Here is a 25,923-nt window from a genome sequence, read left to right as displayed (position 1 = left end):
CACTCGCGCACACACACATATCCATCCACACATATACAGACACAAGCAGAAATATTTAAAGGCAAAGAGTTTGGACAGAGATGTCAGTCGAGGCGGAAGTGCAGAGGCAAAGATGATGTTGAATGACAGGTGAGGTATGAGTGTCGGCAACTTGAAATTAGCGGAGATTGAGGCCTGGTGGATAACGGGAAGAGAGGATATATTGAAGGGCAAGTTCCCATCTCTGGAGTTCGGATAGGTTGGTGTTGGTGGGAAGTAGCCAGATAACCCGGACGGTATAACACTGTGCCAAGATGTGCTGGCCGTGCACCAAGGCATGTTTAGCCACAGGATGTTCCTCATTACCAACAAACACTGTCTGCCTGTGTCCATTCATGCAAATGGACAGTTTGTTGCTGGTCATTCCCACATAGAAAGCGTCACAGTGTAGGCAGGTCAGTTGCTAAATCACGTGGGTGCTTTCACACGTGGCTCTGCCTTTGATCGTGTACACCTTCTGGGTTACAGGACTGGAGTAGGTGGTGGTGGGAGGGTGCATAGGACAGGTTTTACACCGGGGGCGGTTACAAGGGTAGGGTAGGGAAGGTGGTTTGGGGATTTCATAGGGATGAACCAAGAGGTTACGAAGGTTAGGTGGACGGCGGAAAGACACTCTTGGTGGAGTGGGGAGGATTTCATGAAGGATGGATCTCATTTCGGGGCAGGATTTGAGGAAGTTGTATCCCTGCTGAAGAGCCGTATTCAGAGTCTGATCCAGTCCCAGGAAGTATCCTGTCACAAGTGGAGGTTCTGGGTTTGAGGGGATGAGAAAGTGGCTCTGGTTATTTGCTTCTGTACCAGGTCGGGAGGGTAGTTGCGGGATGCGAAAGCTGTTTTCAGGTTGTTGGTGTAATGGTTCAGGGATTCAGGACTGGAGCAGATTCGTTTGCCATGAAGGCCTAGGCTGTAGGGAAGTGACCGTTTGATATGGAATGGGTGGCAGCTGTCATAATGGAGGTACTGTTGCTTGTTGGTGGGTTTGATGTGGACGGATGTGTGAAGCTGGCCATTGGACAGATGGAGGTCAACGTCAAGGAAAGTGGCATGGGATTTGGAGTAGGACTGGGTGAATCTGATGGAACCAAAGGAGTTGAGGTTGGAGAGGAAATTCTGGAGTTGTTCTTCACTGTGAGTCCAGATCATGAAGATGTCATCAATAAATCTGTATCAAACTTTGGGTTGGCAGGCTTGGGTAACCAAGAAGGCTTCCTCTAAGCGACCCATAAATAGGTTGGGACCAATGGCTAGTAATTTTTTCAATCACTCAAATGCTGTTTCGCAGTCTGAAGTCCATTGTAACTTTACTCCATCCTTCAACAAAGGCATAAGGGGCCTTTCTAAATCTGCATATTTTGGAATATATCTTCAGTAAAAATTGGTGATCCCAAGATATGACTATGACTCTTCTACTTTGTTTATTGCTGGGAAATCTTTTATGGCTTGTACTAGTCATGGGTCAGTTTGGTACATCATCATGTCTGAAAATATGGCCTAAAGAGCAGGCCTCCTGTAATATGAAGTGGCAATAAGAGTCAGGGGCATATCCCTGCCGTACCCATTCAGATACCTCTCATAGATATACCATGTGCTCCCAGATGTTCTTGAAGAAAACAATGATATCATCCAGGAAGACCATGTATTCTTTTGTATTCAGACCCCCATAGCACCCCATCTAACAAGCTGTGGAATGTTCATAAGTCCATGAGGGTAAAATATCAGCATTGCCCCACACCGTCTAAGGTCTCCGTAATGTTCGGCATGGGGTATTGATCAGTTGTTGTCCACTGATTTAAATAACTATAATTGCAGCAGAACCTATTAACCTTCTTACCATCTCAGGATTTCTCTGGCACAATGACAACCAGTGCTGACCAGGGACTGGCATTTTCTTCTATAATTCTGTCCTGCAGCTGTTGTTCAGTAAACTCCTATCACTGCTAATGGATGATGGAGGACCCAATATAGTTTCTTGTACATAGGTGACCTGTTTGTAGTGGCAATTATGTGCTGCACTAGTGACATAGCAGGCACTGATCCAGGCAGGTTAAATAATTCTGTGTATTCCTCCAATAATCTCTCCGTGTCCACTCTGTCACATCTGTTCAGATGCAACACCTTTCCCCTTGGTGCAATTAAACTGACAGAATGTCCTGGGTTCATGTACTCTACACTGAAATCCCCAGTCAACTCGTCCTTTGTTCTCTGGCTTCACTACAGATGAAGTATTATCAGCAAGTCAGCTCCTATATCCAACTAAAGCAGTCCTCCCATCCTTTTCATATTGTATGCCACAAGTTGTGTCTAAGAGACCATGTGTTCAGTTTAATTGATTTTCCTTGCATTTCAGGTGTTCTTTGCAACAGTTTGGTTCTCTCAGCACTAAAACCAAGACTGAATGTCCCATCTAGCTATTGTAGATTGACATTGGTGTGATGTTTAACAGGGAAGTCCTGGCCAAGAGTGACATCATAGCTTATGCCTATGGTAAGGTGAATTTCCAGACACACCCGGAAGTTCCTCCTCCACACTCAGAAATCCAATAATGCCAAACCGAGCAAGTGAGCACTATTACTACCTACACCTCTTAGCCTACAACATGTTTGGTGTAAATTCACTGCACCAACACTGATTAGCCAAGGATACCTGCCTGTGATCATGTATCCAAAAAAAACATACACAGTCTTCCTTTAACATAGCCAGACAGGCAAATGTCTGCCACTGATTTCACACAGGGCTGTCCTGTGGTCAGACTTACTGGGAGTGTTGCGCACCCCCATCCCATTTAATGGAGGTACACGTGTTACCCTGATTCCATCTTCACACAGCTGCTGCTATTTCTGGAAAGAGTGCCCCACCTGTTTGCACCTTTTAGACTGTGGCTTTGTAGAAAACCACTGAATGTGGTGAGAGCCACATCAATAACATATGACCTCTGTATTAAAAACTACCCACTCCTCTCTTGGTCTAGTCACTGACACTGGCACAGACAAAGCTGCCACAGTTGCTACTGCTTTGTTCAAGGTTTTCAGGAATTCCATGCACACTTTTCATGGCATCTCAGCTGCAGACACCTTAAAAACAGATCAAGTGCCCATTGTTTTGCTTCCTGCAGAATAGCATTATTGACTGAATCATCATTTGTCAGTTCATGTGTATTAACATTAAATATTTTCTACCAATACCCATGCTTTTTATACTAAAAGACTGAACATCTGCAACTTCTCATAGCCCATTACGTACGTTCTAGCATCCTGTACTAATTTTAAATGAGCCGTACTTAATAGCTGTTCGTTACTCCATTTACCTAACTTCATGGCTGTGTGTGGCCTAAAGAAAAAAGAACATCTTCCTCAGTTTATTCAAAAATGGGGCACACCAGTGAGTCAGTATCAGCATCAAAGGTGCGTGGAGAGACATTAGAAGTCAGCCATTTCTTTCTTTCATCCATTAAACAATGTGTTTCCCTACACAAAGCCTCATTATCAGCTGGCTTTTTGGCTATCTCATTCAGCAAATCTAAATCATCACCTGAGTTGTAACTTTCTCACTGACAGACATTTTTGGTTGTTACTACCATCACTGGTGTATAGAAAAGAAAGGAAAGAAAGAAAAGCACAACCTTAAAGGCCCAAACAAAAGTTAAAGTGCACTTACTTGAAAACTTGCACTGATTGCCACTGCTGCAGCATCGTCCTTGTTTCTGCCCTGAATGGTTCACCAAAACAGCCTTCAACAGTTGTTCTAAAACCAAGTGTAATGGGTCATCATTATGGGAAGGTGTGGGTAAGTTGTTCCTTGTTGGAGGTGGGTGGAAGTGCCGCCAATTTAAGCAGCCAATCTGTTGTCAAATCTCTTTATTAATAGCCATATGTGCAATGCAAATAAATGCATCTGCAGCAACCAGACAATTTATGGTGAACAGTAATGAGCCATGTGGCAGCCAGGGCTAGGCAGGCAAATCTAGCAGGAATACTCACGCAATGAATATGGAATTACCAGTTGGTGAGCGGTAGTGGGCAGTGGCGATTGCTGGGCTGTCTGGAACTCCTGGCTTGACCTAGATCATGGAGGCAGAGGCAGATGCTTGCAGCTCCAGGTGACACTATCAGAAAGCACACGCTGCTTCACAGCCCAGAGACAGCAAATGTACTGTAGTGGTGTTGTACATACGGCAACAACCTGGCACAGGCTGTATTTTATAGAAAGGCCCAGCTGTGCCGATGGCGAGAGACTGGACCTGGGAGTTTAAATATGGCAGTCCAGTGCTTAGTTTACAGGAGAGCCATGTTTCTACATCGTCTGGAAGCCTCAGGAATGGGAGCTGATGACCAGGACCCAACTGTTGTGCAGCAGTCAAAGTGCTGAAACTTATTGAAGACTGTTCCACTCCTATGTCAGTGGCACATATGTATGGTGGTTACAGAAGTGTCAGAGTTTTCTGGATTACAGTATCAGCAGGGGCATTGTTTGGCAGGCTGACTGTAGCTGAGACCTGATTTTAGTATTGGGCAGCTTTCCATGCTGCGAAAATTCTAAGCCATTACAAAGTGGCACTTAGATTACTGTTGTTGTATGTTGAATGTCAGTTTGATACTGTAAATTATATAAGAGAGAAATAGAAGCTATTTGATGTAAGTGAGCTTTCTTCGAAGTTGTGCAACACAAATAATTCGTAGTAGAGTAGAGATAATTTATTGATTGCAGAAGACTCAGACTAATATATATCAAAGAGCCATGTATTATAACTTAACACCCAGTGAGTACAAAAAGTTAAGAGGATGACAAATTTCAGAGAGACTGCAGGAAATGGCTTATACCCAAGTGTTTAAATCCCCCAGAATTAAATCATGTAGTTGGGGAGGGAAGAAGAAGAAGAAAAAGAAAAAACCTGAAGAGTTGTGATGTTTTTCTTTTTGTTAAATGTACCTGTGTAGCTTAAGAAAATGTGCATTATAAATCCTCTGTGTTGTGCTATTAATGAAAGTTAAGCTCATGCTTTTTTTGACACTTGTTGGAAGCAATTTAATTACTTAATTAACTGCTGATACTGTGAACAGAATCACGTATTCACAGCTGTGTTTGTTGTTAATGTCTACCTAACTCATCTAGCAGCTCTATAGGTTTTACTCCACATTGTGATCCATGAAACCCTATGAATGAATGAGTGAAGAAATACTCAAACAGAAACTATTTAGATTTTCTTCTGTCCTTCCTACTGATATACTTCAAAGAAAGCATTTTGTTTCCACTCAGAATCCACAGATAACGATGTATGAAGGTGTAAATGTGCACTAAAGCTAACAGTTAACCCCTCTTGAACTTCGTATTTACAGTTATTAAGGATGCCCAGATAACGGAATTATAGATTTCTTAAAAATATCTGTTTATTGTGTATGGCACTTACCTTACTAAAATAACATGTAAAATACATGTCCATTGCACATTTATCTGATGTTTTGTGTTGCAGGGTGGAAAAATTATTTTTATGGGTGATAATTAAAAATGTCTAACACATGGGTTTTACATAGATGGAAAATATTTGCTGCAGTAAGAATGTCTGGATAATGTAACAGAGAGTTGTAACTTAAAGATAATATAATTTAATACTGCATACTTTACACTTCAACAAAGAACATCCCTTAGTTGTAAAACATATTATTGAAAAAGAAATTTTGTATTATGGAGTGTGTTGCTTCATTTTCTACTTTTATTTTTCTCCGGTGAATGAAGCATCTTAATTGTGTTCCTGAAAATGTATGGCATTTGTGATGAAGCAAGCTGGGAAAATTTTTACTCCTACTCTTGTTTTGTCATCTGCCTCCTTAATTTTTTTTTTTTTCACTTTTAGCTAATTACCGTTAACATACGTGAATATAATCTGCATTTTCATAAAAGAGAAAGGTTGTCTCTCAGTTTTAAAGAATATAACACCAGATCTAATTTTGTGTGTAGTTTTATGTATGTAATTGATTTTGTAACTTATTTTGGCTGTTCCTAGTTAGTATTCCTAGTTGTATTATAGGTCGAAATCAGTGATTGTTTTGTAACTTAAATTCTATTGTTGACTTACAAACAAATATAGTTTTTGTACTAAATATAAACATTTGGAGGAACAATTAATAGTAATCTTAAACAATCTATTTGGCTCTATTGGAAAACATGTCAGCAAAGCCAGACCTAAAGTAATTAACAGTTTTGTCAAAAGTATTGTGTGCATAACTATATATGTTAATTTCATGATTTAAACAAATAATTTGGCTTAACCCTTGCAGTAGAAGAAACTGTTAAAAAGAACCAATTTTTCAATGTATTCAGTTAATTTAATGAGTTAAGTTTTAATTGTAATTTTAACTTCAAACAATTTGTAGTGTCAGTACCTATTATTGTGGGGATATATAAGGGCCCAATTTTCGGTCCTGAGACAGTCAGTCCATGTCCAAGTTTGAGACAAGAACCTGTGTTGGTTAGAACAACAACAATGCATCAAATAACTGTGAAATAAGTGTAACACAATTAGGCTGTGTGACAGTGTCTGTTCAATAAGTACCACAATAGTCTGCAGGACTTGTAAACTGTGTGGTTAGGTTTTTACTTCTTGTAGATATACAACAGTAAACTGTTGAAGCAGTATGTGGATGTTCACCTGCAACCTATTAATGATACTTATCGAAAGTTAAACAATAGTGCACTGGCCATATAACTGTGTATTATTGGGGGGGGGGGGGGGGGTTGTGAACAGTGAAAGTAAACATCTGTGAAACACAAATGTGCACCTGTCGGCTACATCGTTTAAAGTAGTCCGTGTTTGACTTCCACCACCAAATTTTTCAACCAGTATAGCAACACCGAGGTCAACAAATGAAGAAATAAAGAAGGTGAACCACCACACATTGTCTGAAGTAGTGCAGCAGGAGAGCTGGTTTCAAGTATGGGAGCAACTAGGCTAAACCCATCTGCCAGTATCTAAATTAATTTTTTTCATAACGTCTTTTTGTAATAATAAACTGGAAGCCATAATACTTCCCATAATAAGACTACAGGTAATCTTCTTCCTTCAGACCCATAATATAAACTGATGTTTCACACCTAATGATGTCACCATTGATTAGACATTAGATAAGTACATTCCTTCAATTTCAAACACCAATAAAGAAAGTAGAAATGTTATTTCCTGTATTTTTTGTATCTATGTTTCTTGTTCTGTGTTTCTTGTCAGTTAATTATCCCAATCAATGTGTTATTTTAATCTACAGATGAAAGATAATCTTCAGAAACATGGAGTGATTCAATGTATACATTTATAAAGGCGAAGCATCTGTTAGAAAGTAAATCTGTATACTATATTAACAATAAGCTATATCTGTATTGATATATATTATTGGTCTTTACATGGGCTAAATGTTTGACACAGTAAAATTAACAGGAAATAAGCTAGTTTAAAAAAGTTGTTAATTTCATAGTTTATTTAAACAGCTGCTATTTAGCTCATACTACTAGTCACATAGATACATGACTGCATTGCAAGAATAACAATCATTTACATCTTCAGTGATAAAGAACAGTTTGCAATACACACTGCTGCTTGTCATGCAGCAAATAAGAATCTTCAACCCTGGAATACAGAGAATCAGGCAGCTTCTAATAGTGGATATTAAGAGATGTTTTTCATTTTCTTGTAAAGTTGTAATAAGTTTCAGTTTCTTGCTTCTGTGCATATGACTGGTATTTCATAAATGATCTGGCATTTGTGTTCTTACTCCATTTGGTTCTATTCTGTAAACTCCTTTGCAGCTACTGTTGCTACCATAAATATCTAGTGGAGTATTATGAAAGATGTCATTTTTGGTTAAATGTGGTTTTTGCTTGTCATTCTTGTTCTTTCATCTGACTTCCTTTACATAGCATATTTTCTCATTAGGTCAATTTCTTGCTCATTTTGAGATATGATTTTAATTAATTATAAAATGATGCAACTCAGTGATAATGTATTTCACTATCTTAAACTATTGTATCTCACTGTATGGACATTTTTGTTTCAGGATAGCTTTTCCAGTGTCGTAATTCCACTGAGCACAGATATAACACTGCAAGAAAAGTATGTGACATTTCTTGGGCATGTACGGCTGGGGAGACTTATGGAGGACATGGATATATTTGCAGGTGAGACCTAGTTGGGAATTAGTCTACATTATATATACTTATATATTAAAAACAAAGATTCCAAGACTTACCAAGCGGGAAAGAGCTGGTAGACAGGCACAATAAAATAACACACAAACACACACACAAAATTACGAGCTTTCGCAACCGGCGGTTGCTTCGTCAGGAAAGAGGGAAGGAGTAGGAAAGATGAAAGGATGTGGGTTTTACGGGGGGAGGGTAAGGAGCCATTCCAATCCCGGGAGCGGAAAGACTTACCTTAGGGGGAAAAAAGGATAGGTATATACTCGCGCGCACACACACACATATCCATCCATACATACGTGTGTGTGTGTGTGTGTGTGTGTGTGCGCGAGTATATACCTATCCTTTTTTCCCCTTAAGGTAAGTCTTTCCGCTCTCGGGATTGGAATGGCTCCTTACCCTCTCCCTTAAAACCCACATCCTTTCATCTTTCCTTCTTCTTCCCTCTTTCCTGACGAAGCAACCGCCGGTTGCGAAAGCTCGTAATTTTGTGTGTGTGTGTTTGTGTTATTTTATTGTGCCTGTCTACTGGTGCTTTCCCACTTGGTAAGTCTTGGAATCTTTGATTTTAATATATTTTTCCCATGTGGAAGTTTCTTTCTATTTTATTTATATATACTTATGAAATTTAAGCTCACCTCAAATATCACGTGCACTCCCACCTTCTGCATGCTTTCCAAAATTCCTAAATTTTGCCATCCAAAATGCCCCACCACAGCTGGTTACCATGTTCCTATGGAAAGAACCTCCTGATTGACAAACACCTTCACCTCATTCCATTGCCAACAGCCCACTTCCCACATCAAAAACACAGACCACTTCCTTCATTGTCTCTCAACCATTACCACTCCATTCTCACCTACTCATCACTACTGACACCATTTTCCTACACATCAAACGCAACATACCAGGGGCTTTGCCAATGACAAACATTATTTCTCCCAGCATGCTGCCAATTCCAAACTTACCACCTTACTCCTTATACACCAAATAAATAACTACTTTTCCTGTGAGGGAAACTGTATATACAAACCTGTGGTGGAGTTAGGCACCTGTGTGGAATCTTCCTTTGGCTACCTGTTTAATCTGCATGATCTGGACCTGTGGCTAACTCCATCCACATTCCTCCACAGCCTGAACACCTCTCCCATCTACATCACCCGATCCTTCTCATCCCAGCATGCCACCTTGCTAGATGTTGACCTCCTTCTCTCCAGTAGCTCCAAAAAGCCACTAACCATCAACAGTACCTCAATTCTGATAACTGCCATCCCTTATTTAAAATATGTGTGTCTTTCTCATACATTCTGGGGTATGCATGGACAGCACATCTGAAACACTGAACCAATGAGCAACCCCTTGCCCAGTATGCTGAAGCTCTTACTGTGATCTTCACAGTCAGTCATTAGCCTCTGAACCTAGTCGGCAAACAAGTCAGTCATGCAATATCCAAAGTTTCCCTAATCATCTGACCCCTGCAATGAAACAGCTGCAAGGGAGCCCTCACCACATTACCCAATATCACCCTGAACTGGAAAACTGAATTATACCCTTCACCAGTACTTTGATTACTTATCGTATCCAGGAAATGAGGAACATCCAACCCACAATTCTTCATAGTCCTCTCAAAGTGGTGTTCAACCAACCACCCAATCTACAAAATATCCCGTTCCATTCGTATGTCACACCCACTCCTAACCCATTACCACATGATCATTCACCTGTGGAAGATTCAAGTGCAAGACCTATCCTATGCACTCATCTAACACATTCTGCTTGAGTCTCATCATAAATATATTCTAACCCATCAGACACAGAGCTGCCTATGAAGACAATCACATCATATACCACATCCACTTTAACTTAGCCTTTTATTTGGGCATGACCACCAACCAGCTGTCCATTCAAATTAATGGGCACCAGCAACCTATAACCACACACAAAGTTGACCACCCAGTAGTGGAATATGCTGCTAAGCACAATATGCTACAATGACTAATTTACACACACCAAAAAAAGTTTAGCATCACCTCGGTTCCCAGAACTCCTGAAGATAGACGCTGACTGTGGATACTGTATCACAGACACAGTCCCTTTTGCTGTTCAGAGATGTCACTAAACCCACCCAAAGATGTAAACAATCATGCATGAGCAGCGCTTATTCGACAGAGGGGGTCCGACAGTCGATCAGTTCCTGTCATTCCACCCACCAGGAAGGAGGTACCTGGCTCGTGTTGTCTGTTGTTCAACCATGCCTAGACAGTCAATACTACAGTACTTTGTGTCAGGAAGGACTCTCAACAAGGGAAGTGTCCAGGCACCTTGGAATGAAACAAAGTGATGTTTTTCAGACATGGAGGAAATACAGAGAGACAGGAACTGTTGATGACATCCCTTGCCCAGGCCACCCAAGGGTTAATACTGCAGTGGATGCCCCCCAGGGGCTCAGCATTCATTTGCTGAGTACGGGCTTGGCAACCCCGGGGTCCTGAGCTGGGGACTGGTCAGCGCCGTCAGTCTCCTGTCACCGTAACCCCCGGACATGCTTCAGCAACCACCGTACGGCGCGGCGGTGGAATGTTGTGTGCTGCGGGGAATGGTAATCTTGCCTGGATTGCGAGGAAGGCCAACCTCTATAAAAAAAAAAACCTCAATCTTTTGGTGTGCTACGCGCCTAGAAGATGCATGGCTGTTGGGGTGGAACAGTCGCAAGCGGGCAACCTCTGGGGCACCTGCCGCACCCCAGTTGTATAAGGCTTACTCAGGCACGCGGGGCTCTGTCTGAGCGGACCTTTCGTTCCCTAGCTGCTCGTGGGACCGCAATGGCCCGTTCAACCTCTACATTTCCCCCTACCAGTGGCTTGGGTGGGCCACTGGTAGGAAAACACACCCCCTCGAAAAAGCAGCTACACGCTGCGAGTCCTCCAGCGCCTGGTGCTGCTGAAGATTTAACAGACTGTCGTAACGGAGCACATGCTGATAGTCAGAATGTGTTTTTGATTATTAAACGTAAGGAGGGTAGCTTTGAGAGGGTTTCTCCCTTTCACATCCACAAGGGTCTTGAGGGAATTGCAGGAACACTGAAATCTGTGAAGCGACTGCGCAATGGGACTCTGTTAGTTGAGACTTCTAGTTCCCGTCAAGTCGCTTCCCTTCGGAGAGCAACCTGTCTAGGAGCATACGCTATCGAGACCGAGCTCCACTCCACTTTTGAATTATAGTAAGGGTGTTGTGACATGTAGGGACTTGATGGAAATCCCCATAGACGAGTTAAAATCTGAGTGGGCTGAAGAAGGTATTGTTGACGTGCAGCGTATTATGAAACGAGTCAATGGGGACCTTGTCAAATCTGACTCATTTATTCTCACGTTCAGTTGCCCAAGACTCCCAGAGCATGTTAAAATGGGGTTCTTAAGTTTGCCAGTACGGCCATATTTCCCCAACCCAATGCGCTGTTTTTTTTAATGTCAGCATTTTGGGCATACTACGTTGGGGTGCAATGGGATCGCCACTTGTGGTGAATGTGGTCAGCCTGCCCATGACGGAGCTGATTGTTCATCGCCTATGAAGTGCGTGAATTGCTCTGGGAGTCACCCTGTCTGGAGCCGTATCTGCCCCCTCTATCCCGAAGAACGGAAGGTACAGGAGATTAAAACATCTAAGCGCATCCCCTATGGTGAGGCCAAGAAGCTGTTTAAGGCCATGCAACCTCCTGTTTTTTCAACATCTTTCGCTTGCGCTCTGAAAAAAACTGGTACAAATGGCCACTGTTGCTACGCAAACGGAGGTTGCTAGTGTCAGCACTAATACCGAATTTGCCAGTGCATTTGTGCTGCTGCAGTTGTTTTGCAACCTGCGGCTCTCCCCACTTCGTCGGACAAGGCCGTGGGTGCTGACATGGGGTACTTTCTGCCTCTCCCTTCTGCCCAGGCGAGTAAAGCTCCAACTGTTGACAAGGCTCTGCATTCTAAGCCCCCCAAGACAAAGACACCAAAGGTGAAGGTTTTGCCACCTAAGGAGACTAGTCAGGGTCGGTCCGATGACGAGGCCATCGTACTGTCTGACATCTCTCGTGGGTCGTCATCGGATCTTATGGACATTGATGTCGACCGGGGGCGATCTTCTCACTCCAGGAATAAATCTCCGGCCAGTACGGGCTCTCCTCCACAGCACAGAGGCAGGGTGAAAGTTCAGCCACCCTGATCACTGGCTCCCATATGACAGTGGAACCTGAATGGGTTCAGGATGCATGTGGCCGAATTACAACTCCTTGTACGAGAGTGCCCTTTGTGCTTATGTCTCCAAGAGACACATTTTCAGGCCACTGATGCTCTTTTTTTACAGGGCTATACCGTATATCAAAAAGATGATCTGACAGGGGAAAGGGCAAAGGGTGGTGTTGCGGTTGTTGTCCGTGACATGCACCCCTCATCTGAGCTCCCTCTCGTTACCGACTTGCAAGCAGTTGCAGTTGACATTCTTGTAGGTCGAAGGCTCACAGTCTGTTCAGTTTATTTACCGCCTCAGGATGCAATAGACTCTGAGGCTCTCACAGACCTTATTAGCCAACCCCCCCACCCATTTCTTCTTCTGGGGGACTTCAATGCTCATAATGTCTTATGGGGCTCTCTGACTACTTGCCCCGGGGGTCACATTCTGGAAAGCCTCATGATGTCTGAAGATGTGTGCATCCTCAACTCTGGTGCTCCCAATCATTTCTGTACTGCTTCCGGGTCGTCATTGGCTGTTGACGTTTCCTTTTGCTCTCCAGCACTCATGGATTCTGCTCTGTGAGAGGCTGCTGCTGACCTCCATTCTAGTGACCACTTCCCACTTTGGATTCGCCTCCTGGATGAGGCTGTGGCATTACCAGTGCAGAGCTGACTGGACACTTTTCAGCCAACTGGCTGTTTTGGAACACCGTGCCAGTGTCCACGAATGGGTAGACCATGTTACAGCTGTGATCTACAGTGCTGCTGAATTGTCAATCCCATGGTCATCCAGTCATCCCAAGAGGCGTTCGGTCCCTTGGTGGACCACTGAGTGCCGCTCAGCCATCCGAGCCCGCCGTGCAGCTCTGTGTCGCTTCAAGTGCCGTCCCTCAGCTGACAATCTTGCGGCCTTTCGGGTGGCAAGGGCCAAAGCGCGGCGAGTGATTAAAGAGAGCAAACAACGGTCATGGCAATCGTTCTTGAACTCCATCTCCCGCTCCACTAGTTCTACGAAAGTATGGGAAGCCATTAGGAGGATTTCCGGGAAACTCAGCCAACTACCTGTCACGGCATTGCTGCATCAGGGATGTCTCCTCACGGCCCCGAGAGACATTGCCCAGACACTGGCCATGCAGTTTGTGGGCTCTACTGCCAGTATTAACTGTGATCCAGATTTCTGCCGCTACCGCACTGCCATCGAGAGGGGTCACTTGGACTTCCGGTCTCTAAATTCTGAACCCTATAACTGCCCCTTCACTATGTGGGAACTGGATTCAGCACTGTCTGTGGCTCATGGTACTGCGCCTGGTCATGATCAAATCCGGTACAGCATGCTGCGGCACTTGTTGCTGCCATCCAAGGAAGTTCTCCTGAACCGTTTTAATATGATATGGTTATCCGGCACGTACCCTGACTTGTGGCGGGAGGCTATTTTGATTCCCCTCCTCAAACCAGGGAAGGACCAAACGCATCCCAGTAGTTATCGAAGTATTGCTTTGAGGAGCTGTGTCCAGAAGACGTTGGAACCCATGGTCAACCGTCGCCTGGTTTGACTGCTCGAGACCAGGCAGCTCCTTAGCCCCTCTCAGTGTGGCTTTCGGAGATGTCGTTCCACTATAGACAACTTGACCCTGCTTGAGGCGGCCATCCAGCAGGCCTTCCTACGTAACCAGCATTGTCTGGGTGTATTCTTTGACATTAATAAGGCGTATGACACTATTTGGTGCCGCCTTATCCTCAATCAACTCCATGAGTGGGGCTTTCGTGGTCGTCTCCCCATCTTCATTCGGTCTTTTCTTTCTCACCGCCTCTTTCGGTATCGGGTTGGTAATGTGCTATCGGATTTGTACGTGCAGGAGAATGGTGTTCCTCAGGGCAGCGTTTTAAGTGTCACTCTCTTTGCCGTCGCTATTAACAGTATCACATCCACTATCCGGAGTCCTGTCCAATGCTCCTTGTTTGTGGACGATTTTGCTGTTTTCTGTTCTTCCTCCAGTCTTGTCACTGCTAGTCGGCAGCTGCAGCTTACGATAAAGCGCTTAGAGGCATGGGCTGCAAACACGGGTTTTACCTTTTCTGCAGACAAATGTGTGTGTGTTCATTTTAATCGTTCTCGGCATCCTTTTACCTCCTCTGAATTGCATCTGAAGGACACCGTTCTTCCTTTTAGAGACACTGTGAGGTTCCTGGGCCTCACTTTTGATTCTAGGTTGTCGTGGTTGCCTCACCTTAAAGACCTCAAGGTGCTGGCCCTGAAGGCACTGAATATTTTGAAGTGTCTGAGCCATTGGTCCTGGGGAGCAGATCGGGCGCGTCTGCTGCAGTTTTATAGGGCCTTCGTCCGATCGCGTCTTGACTATGCTTGCACCGTGTATGGATCAGCAAGGCTTTTGTATCTGAAGATTCTTGATGCAGTACACCATGAGGGTGTCAGGCTGGCCACTGGTGCCTTCCATACCAGTCCCATCCCCAGCCTGTGTGCTGAGGCAGGGGAACTGCCGCTCGCCATCCGGCGGAAACTCCTCATGGTGCGACGGGTGTGTCATTTCCTTGCCTGCCCTACCGCCCCTGTGTACCCTACCGTTGCCCGACCGCCTATGGAACGTCTCTTTTCCAGTTGTCCCAAGGCAACGAGACCATTTGGGATTCATGCCACACATTTACTTGAGTCCCTAGGTGTGGAGCGTGTGGCCCCCCAACGACAAGGTTTTACTCGCCTGCCTCCCTGGTTGCTCCAGAAACCCAGCATCCTTCTAGACTTGTCGGAGTACCGGAGAAGCTGCACTCCAGCATTTGTTTTTACCTCCTTATTTTACGGTCTTTTACACCAGCATCTGGACCATGTACCTGTATTTACAGATGGCTGTAAACAGGGGGACTCTGTTGGTTGTGCTGTTGTTTTCCCTGCTCGAGTCGTCAAGTTACGGCTTCCTGCGGCGTTTACCATCTTTGATGCCGAATTGTTTGCAATCTTGCGGGCATTGGAGCAGATGAGATGTGTTCCCAGTCTTAAGTTCCTCATCTGTTCTGACTACCTGAGTGCCCTTCAGACCATGCAACACTTGTACCCAGCGGATCCGGTCGTCCAGAACATCCATGATGCCCTTCTCCACCTGCAACGGCAGGGGAAGGAGGTTTCTTTTTGCTGGGTGCTGGGGCACATGGGTATTAGGGGAAACGACCTGGCGGATGTGGCTGCCAAAGATGCATGTTCCCTCCCTCACGTTGTTGAATGTGCCATCCCCCTCCATGCTGTTACCTCCCTTTTGCATTTTCGTGTTATGCGTCAATGGGAAGAGGAGTGGCTGGCTGTTAGTGACAATAAGCTGCGTCTGGTCAAGGGCACTACGCGGCCATGGCGTATGTCCTGCCAGTCATGCAGGTGGAATGAGGTTCTCCTCACTCGCCTCCGCATCGGGCACAGTCCCTTCACGCATGGTTTTTTATGCCGGCGGGAGGAACCCCCAATCTGCAGCACTTGCGGCATCCAGATTACTGTCCGCCACATTTTACTTGACTGTCTTTTATTCTCTGACCAGAGGGCAATGGTTTCTTTGCCACCGGATTTGCCCTCTATTTCGCAAGACGACACAACGACTGTGGTTAAGGTCTTACGGTTTTGTGTCCTGTCCAATTTGTTGCCTCGGATTTTAGGGAGAGGGTTTTAATGTGCTGCTGGGTGACTGGCTCACCCAGGTTTTAGGTAAGAGGTCCGTCAGTCATGATTACCTCCTTGTTGCCATTCAATCTCTGTTCTCCTTTCCTTGTGTTTACTTTCCATTTTTAGTGTGTTCCTTCTCCTCTTGTTTTGCCCGTGTATGTGAGGATTTGGAACTGCATCAGGTCTGTGCCTCTTAGCTGTTCTCCTTGTTCGCTGTTCGTCTTAGTCCCTTCACTGCATGTGTTCCTGTTTTTATGCATTTGGGCGCTGATCTCCACGCTGTTTTGCGCCCATAAACCTCAAACACACACGCACACACACACACACACACACACACACACACACACACACACACACAGACACACAGTGGATGACTGCTACCTATGGATTACGGCTTGGAGGAACCATGGCAGGAATGCCACCATGTTGAATAATGCTTTTCATGCAGCCACAGGACGTTGTCTTAAGACTCAAACTGTGTGCAATAGGCTGCGTGATGGGCAACTTCACTCCCGACGTCCATGGCGAGGTCCATCTTTGCAACCACGACACCATGCAGTGCAGTACAGATGGGCCCAACAACATGCCAAATGGACCGCTCAGGATTGGCATCACGTTCTCTTCACCGATGAGTGTCACATAAGCCTTCAACGAGACAATCGTCGGAGATGTGTTTGGAGGCAACCTGGTCAGGCTGAACACCTTAGACACACTGTCCACCAATTGCAGCGAGGTGAATTTTCCCTGCTGTTTTGGGGTGGCATTATGTGGGACCGACATACGCCACTGGTAGTCATGGAAGGCACCGTAACGGCTGTACGGTATGTGAATGCCTTCCTCAGGCTGATAGTGTAATGATATGGGCAGCATATTGGCGAGGCATTCATTTTCATGGATGGTAATTCGTACCGCCACCGTTCACAACTTGTGGTTGACTTCCTTCAGGATAACGACATCGCTCAACTAGAGTAGCCAGCATGTCCTCCAGACATGAACCCTATCAAACATGCCTGGAATAGATTGAAAAGGACTGTTTATGGATTACATGACTCACCAACCACTCTGAGGGAGCTACGCCGAATCGCTGTTGAGGAGTTGGACAATCTGGACCAACAGTGCCTTAATGAACTTTTGGGTAGTATGCCACGACAAATACAGGCATGCATAAATGCAAGAGGGTGTGCTACTGGGTATTAGAGGTACCGGTGTGTACAGATATCTGGACCACCACCTGTGAAGGTCTTGCTGTATGGTGGTACAACATTCGATGTGTGGTTTTCGTGAGCAATAAAAAAGGCAGAAATATGAAAAACTTTTTTTGATGTGTGTATAACCAGTGCCATCTGGATTTCCTCTTTCCCCCTTCCTGCAATACCAGTTTCTCTGATCTATTTAGATGAGAATAATCTTTACAACACATCCTACAATCTCACAATCCTCCTGGCTTTAGTCTCCATTAGCTCCTGTCCCAGATTTAAATCCACCTCCACCCCTGTCCTCATGCCTCATACAAAACTTATTCTACACTCATATCTTCCTCTTATATATTTATTCCTAACACACCACCCTCCCACATCAGTGCGCACAGCACATAACATCTGCTGTCTGCACCAGAGCGAGCTCACGGTTACCACCCAGCATCAGCCTCCATTCCTTCCAACCCTCCTGTCCCTGGCCTAGCCTCCTTTCCCCACTCATCCAGTTCATCCAATACAACCCCTCACCCCATTCGAGATGAAGTGCTGTTACAGTGTAGTTGGCTGGGATATAGTTGGTGTGGAAGTGCAGGTGCAGGTGTATGTGTGTTCTGTAGTTACCGCCAATAAATGATGTCACCTGCAAACTTAACAACATTTTCAGTCTTGTTGAGTTGTTCCCTTTCCCCAGTCACTGTTTGCCCTGCAATTTTGTTTCTCTGATTTCTTTTCTAGCAATCTGTATCACTATAATTCCTTTGCTTGGATGCATCCAAATAATAATTCATTTCAGATATTGTTTCTCTAAAATTCAACCTTATTTCTGACAGAACACACAATTCTTGTAAAAATGTCTTGCTATTTTATCAAACCGTAATAATATACAAAAAAATTTTCTCAACAGCTTGGGTGGCTCACAAGCACATCTTGAACCCAAGAAAGCCAGCTGGACAACCAACGCCATATGTAATTGTCACTGTGCTTGTTGATCAAATTGATTTCACTGACATAACTCCTAAGGTAAGAAGTTGTGCTAACAATGCTACAGTTGGAATATAAAATGACCAGTCAGCATGTTTGTACTGTCGGTACCATCATATAGGTTGCCCTTTCAGAAAAATTATAAATAATGGTTGTAAATGGTTTATGACTTGATCGCTGAATCCTTCAGTATTATCCAACAGAGTTTCAATCGGAGGTCAGTCATAGCATACTTATTATTGTGCTCACATCATAATGTTTTGTGTGGTATAAAATTCAAATTGCTCTATGATTCAGACTCCACATTTCTCCTGTGGGTCTCTCTACTAGTGACTGTGAAAGTCAGTTCACTCATCAGAGGAAGGCAAAGTCACACATCTCCAACAAGACCATCCCAAGTGAAACACTATAGTTTTCATGCAAACCTTCCCTTTACTGCTCTATTTACTTTTATATCATTTGTTGTACATTTGAACATTTTTGTACACTGGCAGATACAAACATAGTACTAAATTAAACTAAATATGGCTACTTGTTGTTGTTGTTGTTGTTGTTGTGGTCTTCAGTCCTGTGACTGGTTTGATGCAGCTCTTCATGCTACTCTATCCTGTTCAAGCTGCTTCATCTCCCAGTACATACTGCTGCCTACACCCTTCTGAATCTGCTTAGTGTATTCATCTCTTGGTCTCCCTCTATGGTTTTTACCCTCCACACAGCCCTCCAATATTAAATACTAGCCAACTCACAAGCACCGGGTGAGGAGCAGCTGCAGCTGCTGTTTGTGCATGTTTCTCGAAAAGAAGAAGAGTGACCTGCTGCAGCAAGGGAGGAAAGGGGCTTGGCAAGGGTGGCGCCAAGCGGCTCCGCAAGGTGCTCGACAACATCCAGGGCATCATGAAGCCCGCTATCCGCTGCCTGGCTCGCAGGGGCGGCATCTCGGGCCTGATCTACGAGGAGACCTGCGGAGTGCTGAAGGTGTTCCTGGAGAACGTGATCCATGACGCGGTGATGTACACTGAGCACGTCAAGCAGAAGACTGTGATGGCCATGGACGTGGTGTACACACTGAAGAGGCAGAGGCGCACCCTGTATGGTTTCAGCGGTTAAGCACACTGCTGTGCTATGTCCTTTCCGCGGCCGGCAACGGCCTTCCGGCCGTGCTTTGGGCGGGGAAGGGGAGAGATGAAAGCCCCCCAAAACCATGGACCATGCCACAGTGGTATCACTCAGTCATCTGCCTTAGTTGGCTGTTTAACAACCGCTGCAAAGCTCACTGTGCTTGGCCCCAAAATCTCTACACCTCCCTAGAGATACCTGGTGCTTTCACATCTGGGAAACCATGCTCCCCTACCTCAGTGCACTTCACTCTCCATTATTGCCTCACCAGCCCTAACCCAGAGTTGCTAATGTCCAGCAGTGGCATCTTCATGAGCTTCGCACCTGAACATACCAAGTTGCACATTGCACATGCCCAGTCTCTACCAGCTCATCTCGATGAGTTCCATCATATATTTCAAGACACAGATATCCATGTAATCCTTTTGTCAGAGACCTGGCTGAAACAGAATATTCCCACAAGTTCGCTAAGTCTAGACAGCTACATCTTTCTAAGACAACAGATGGGGGAGCATACATATGCTACTGTGCTGCACACATCCAACAAAAATGAAGATAAACAAGTGGAATATATGTTCATAGAGATCAAATCCGGTAACAGAAAATGCATGATGTATGTCCTGGACAAGCATCCTAAAGTAGGCAGGTTTGCCTGCTTCGAAACTCCTCTTTCAAGTCTCGAATGGACATATGAGCATATAATTAATACTGGCAACATTAACATAAATTTCCTGTACAATAGTCCTTCCTGTGTGAAATTTAAGTGGATGCTTTCTTCTTCAAACATTTCACTACTTCACCTTGCTCCTACACATCATAAGGTCAGTGGTCACACTCTGAAAGATATATTTGCAACAAAATCCCCAAATACAGTAATTCATACCTCTCAAATATCTGCACCTGGCATGTTTGTTGATGACTTAATTTTCATGATGTCTCTGAAAGAAACCACAACTGACTACATAACAAGACTTGAAACTCTTTAATTTATCTTAACTTGCAACTTATGTGCAAGAAAGAGTTTGGGGGGATTTCTTCTATTCCCTTATTGCACATAAATGATAAACTTCATGGATTTACTAAAAAACTTGCTCAACTACATAACAAATATGCTCCCTTAAATACTGGAAAAGTAAGAAGGAAACTTGTGCCATGCCTTTCTGAAGAACTAAAACAGCTCATGAATCTCGGAGGCACTGCACATTGAGCATACAAACTGTGCCCCATGCCTGAAAATTTTATTGCTTGTAAGCAGAAGTGGGAAAGAGTTATTCAAGTTGTAAGAAATGCAAACCTCAGGAATGTCCATACATTAAATAGCAGCAGAAATAGATCAGCTGTCATATGGAAAAAAAACCTGCATTGTCTTGGTATAGGCAAAGTAAAAACCTGCAGCTGATCCATTTGTCCAAGCAAAAGAACTGAACCGGCACTTCACATTACCTCAATCACAAACTAACCACAAACAAAACAGACTCATCAATCACTTTATGCATATCAGATCAGCATCTACTGGACATGATGGCATCACAGTCCAAATGATGAAGCTTATTTTTGACACACTATTGCCCACTGGAACATAATATCAGGGTAAGATCAATGTCCAATGTTTCAACATTGAATGAAATTAATTCACTGTTGAAACATTGGACACTTAATGAGAAGATCAGACAGGTACCTACTAGAGATGTTAAAATATTACAAGATTCTCTTAAAAGTACAGTGAAAAATAATGTTAGTATACTGCATCAGAATATCAGGCAATTAAACAATGAAGTAGATGAGCTCCTTGTTTGTCTAGAAGATTTTGAAACTGAGGGTGGAATATATGTACAACCCCTGTCTGAAGATCATATAGTCACAAATATGAAAGATATATGTAGGTGCATATACACTTTCTGCACATGTAAGTAGGGACACTATAGAGAGAGATGGAGTTGCCATATATCTTAAAATTTATCATAGTGTAAAAAATGTAATAGTGGTACTTTTATAATTGCAGCTCTGCGTAGGTCCCCATTGGGAAATTTTCAGCTATTTCTGAAAAGCCTGGGTTCTTTGTTGTGTTATCTGTCAGACAATGGGAAGTAAATAATTGTTTGTGGGGATTTCAATGTAGATTTTCTGAAAGAGACTGACCAATATTGATATTCCTACTCAGGTAGTACAGGAAAGCAGCACATACATAATGTTTTTATTGACCATGATAAATTTAATCAAATAAAACCTTTTCCTGTCAAGAATGGTCTTTCTGATCATGATACACAGCTAGTTTCAGTGTATGACATAGCTGCATACAGTAATGCAAAACAGTCCTCCAAAATAATGCATTCAGTTAACAATTTAACAGTTGCAAATTTTAGGGAAAGGCTGCCACAGTTACACTGGGATAAGGTGTATAGGGAACTTGATGCTAATTTAAAATGTTACCTGTTTCATGAGACCTCTGTGAGTATGTTTGAAAACAGTTTCTGTAGGGAAATGATTAAACATAATTGTAAGAAACCATCTAAAAAACATGGCTTACTTAAGGGATAAAAATATCTTTTAAACAGGAAAGGAAATGTATCTTATAACTAGAAGGAGTAATGATTCAGGAACAGTCAAACATTATAAAAACTACTGCACTGTATTCAGAAGAGTTATTACAAAATCCAGAAGTATGTGCATTTGTCTGAGATTAACACCTCTGATAAGAAATGTAAAACAATTTGGATTACTGTTAAAAAGGAAATAGAGAAACTGAAAGCACAGGAAGACTATTTCTGTAAAATGCGGTGAAAAGTTTGTCAACAAATAGAAGCAGAAAAGATTTTAATAATCACTTTTTAAGTGCTGTAGAGAATATAGGATCCAGTTGTCCATTAGAAAAATACCTATACAGTTTGATAAAATTGAAATTCAGCCCACATCTCCTACTGAAATTAGGAAAATAATAAATTCACTTAAAAATAAAAATTTATGTGGAATTCATCGCATTTCCAACAGACACTAGAGCACTGAAAACTAGTTCCCAAGAAATAAGTAGGATTCTCAGCCACATATGTACACTGAAACAGGGCATTTCTCTGGATAGGCTGAAATATGCTGTTATTAAACCATTGCATATATGGGGGGATAGGTCTGATGGTAACAACTACTGCCTAATCTCTTTTCTAGCTTTGTGCATCTTGAGGGTGACAGAAAATGAGTGTCTGGGTGGTGCAGAGATCTATGGAATGAACCCATTACATTCATCAAATGAATATTGTTGACAGTCAAGAAATTTTTAAAACAAATCATTAACTTGCACCATGAACACTGAATATAAAATGGCGTGCCACAGTGATCACAAAGATTCGCACCATCAAGATTGAAGGCAGACTCCTTGGGAATTACAAACTATGCAGGATGTTCAGGTAGATGTCCACTCTTAAAGAATGCATACAGAATCATATTGGTGTAATGGGATGATGAGAACTGATGAAATGTGATGGCATGCAACTGAATATGAAACAATCTCTTGTGGAACTTACTGTGAAATGGCTATTCTTTAATGTGTAGCTGTGGATAGGGCAATAATATGTTTTATAGGCATGGAAAAAACAAACACCCAGAGGCTGAATTTGTCCATTGTTTCCAGGTGGTATGAATTAAAGTGTCACAATTTTCAAGCGGGATAGTGTGCTCTAGAGAAGTTTGTGTGCAGACCAGAAATCAAGCAAAAGCACCTGTTTCAGTATCATTTTCACTTGTTAAGCATGAACTGCCTTCATTGTACCCATGTACTTTGTCCACACCAGTTGAGTGTACGTGACACCACGCATTCCACTGACTAGTCTTGCAGTAACACTAGTATTTCATCTGACACTTCTTTCTCAGTCTCTAAAATTCTGACAAAATGTGAACTTCACTAACTGTTTTCATAAACATAATACAATGTTTGGTTTGTTTAGCATTGTCATTGCGCTGCTTTGTATCAATACCAGTAGCATTGTTGTGAGTTACCCGTTGATTAAGCAGCTCAACTACGCCGCATAGCCTGATGATGCACTCACCATTGGACACTTCCAGTCCTGCCTCCTGTTGTCATCACCAACCAATATTGTGGTTGCATGGTAGACAATATGTGGGGCATTTAATGCCGTAAACATCACTGGCCTTTTGCAACCTCTCATTTGAAGAGTTTCTTGTAAGTGCAAAACTAATAAACCCAAAGACAGCCATTGAGAATCTCACTACTGACCTGTGTGGACTATCAAAATGGGTGGAGGATATAGGGTTAAACTCAAACAATCCAAAACCCAAATGGTACTGGTTGGTCATTCTAGGCCCATTAGCCCAAATTATTGGGAATCCCTACCATCTTTAACCCTGAAAGGGACAAATATCAATGTATGTCCTTCAACAGGAGTAGTCTAGGAGTAATCATAGATGAAAATCTAAATTGGACAGAGCACATAACTGCAGTGTGTAAAAGTGTATCAGCATCTCGCCATGCCGTACAAGAATATAAAAATCTCTTCTTCCTTGACTTGAAAAATAAACTTGTACAAACACTTATACTTCCAATTATTAATTGTAGTGCTGTTATCCTGCAAGGCCTTTCTCAGGAAAGCTCACAGCACCTGGAAATGTTTATGAATGCCTGTGCTCATTACATGTATGATGATTGATTCTTTTATCATATTTCACCATCATATTCACAGCTATCTTGGAGCATGGAGATTTCCATACCCTCAGTCTTCTCTACTGTCTTATAACCTGCAGTGTCTCCCATATCTCTCCTTGACTTGTCTGAACAAGATAGCAGAAACACTTGTTCCCATCACAGCAATATCCTTTCTGTCCCACTCCATTTTTCAGCCACTTTCTCGAAGTCCTTCTCAGCAGCAGGAACGCCACTCTGGAATAACTTGCTGCATCATGTTAGAGAACTGAACAACATCTCCAGCTTCAGAAGAGAGTTATGACTTATCTGCTAAAACAACAATAAAGATTACCACTGTTCCTGTATGCACTCATTACACTTGTACAACCATCTTTACAACTGGATCTTCCTTATTTGCCAGTATTCTTAGCTGGTGCAGTCTCGATAAATTTCCTTACCCCAGAACGAGCTGTATCAGTAAACACCTGTGTTGTACACCTATAAATTCCATTATCATTATTATAATTATAATTATTATTATTATTATTATTATTATCATTACTACTGTTATCACTATAATTGGCGGCAGCAGCAGCAGTAGTACAGGTGCTGCCAGTATTAACTGCATTAGTTAATAGTCAGTATTATTTACTCAAATTGTCACTATAGACACTCAAATCATTTTAATACTATTTGTCATATTAAAGTTGTTATTTCTTAGGTACTATGACGTAAAAAAGATACTGTACATGTGAAACCCTGGTCTGATGCAAGAGGGGGCCTAATGGCTCAAATCAGATAAGGTTAAACAATAAATAATATTATGAAAAAAGAAGAGGAAGTAGATGAAGAAGAGTGGGCATATGGTACTGTGAGAATAATTTGACAGAGCACTGGAACATTTACATCAAAACAATGCACTGTAGACTGTAAAGATACCAAGTGTTTTGCACCTCTTAAGTCTCATGGAAATTCATCTTCATAAATCTTCCTCAGCTAATTAAAGCATCTTCAAAAGTAAATAATTACTTTACATGACACTATAGTCTAATTTACTGGTGTAGTTCATAAGGTTTATTGCCTGAAATATTTAATAATCAGTTTTTAGTTAGAAACTTTCACAGTTATGTCACATGTCTGTAACTCAAAAACTCTCAAATTCTTCTAACAAAATTTGATAAGTAGCATTACAGACAACTACATTTAGATGCAGAACGACCACTTCAGTCATTTAAAAACTATGACCCTCTGAATGAACAAGCTGAATGATACAGCAATTGCAATTACTGACTGATACAGAACACTACAGATTGACTAAATGCCATGCAATTTATGCAATTGGATAGACAAAAAATTTACTCAGCAAACGACGGCAGAACACACACACAAAAAACTGTGTGACTGGCAAGCTTTCAGAGCCAGTGGCTCCTCCTTCAGGCAAAAGGTTTGAAGGGAAAGGAAGAAGGGTGAAGGAAAAGGACTGGAGAGGTTGAAGAAAAGAGGTAAATTTTGGGACAGTCACCCAGAACTGCGGGTCAGGGTCCTATCGTCCTGTCACATCTCCTTATCAGTGTTTTCCACATATTCCTTTCCTCTCCGATTCTGCACAGAACCTCCTCATTCCTTATCTTATCAGCCCACCTAATTTTCAACATCAGTCTGTCATCTCAAATGCTTCGATTTTCTTCTGTTACAGTTTTCCCACAGTACATGATTCACTACCACACAATTCTGTACTCCAGACGTACATTCTCAGAAATTTCTTCCTCAAATTATGGCCGATATTTGATATTAGTAGACTTCTCTTGGCCAGGAATGCCCTTTTTGCCATTGCTAGTTTGCTTTTGATGTCCTCCTTGCTCCATCCGTCGTTGTTTATTTTACTGCCTAGGTAGCAGAATTCCT

The 25,923-nt window shown here is 42.8% G+C and overlaps 1 protein-coding gene across 2 annotated transcripts in view; it reads left to right on the top strand.

The window, feature by feature from the left end:
• Positions 1 to 25,923, top strand: part of LOC126334575 (acyl-coenzyme A thioesterase 9, mitochondrial-like) — a 91,555-nt gene that overhangs the window by 26,840 nt on the left and 38,792 nt on the right. For both annotated transcript variants that reach the window (XM_049996961.1, XM_049996962.1), the window contains 2 exons: positions 8,079 to 8,199; positions 18,196 to 18,311. In XM_049996961.1, coding sequence (XP_049852918.1) covers positions 8,079 to 8,199; positions 18,196 to 18,311 — 237 coding nt within the window. The remainder of the gene's footprint in view (positions 1 to 8,078; positions 8,200 to 18,195; positions 18,312 to 25,923) is intronic.

The sequence above is a fragment of the Schistocerca gregaria genome, chromosome 2, assembly GCF_023897955.1.
Source record: "Schistocerca gregaria isolate iqSchGreg1 chromosome 2, iqSchGreg1.2, whole genome shotgun sequence".
Taxonomy (NCBI): domain Eukaryota; kingdom Metazoa; phylum Arthropoda; class Insecta; order Orthoptera; family Acrididae; genus Schistocerca; species Schistocerca gregaria.
Note: the sequence above shows the minus strand (reverse complement) of the source record. Positions and strands in the feature narration are given on the sequence as shown.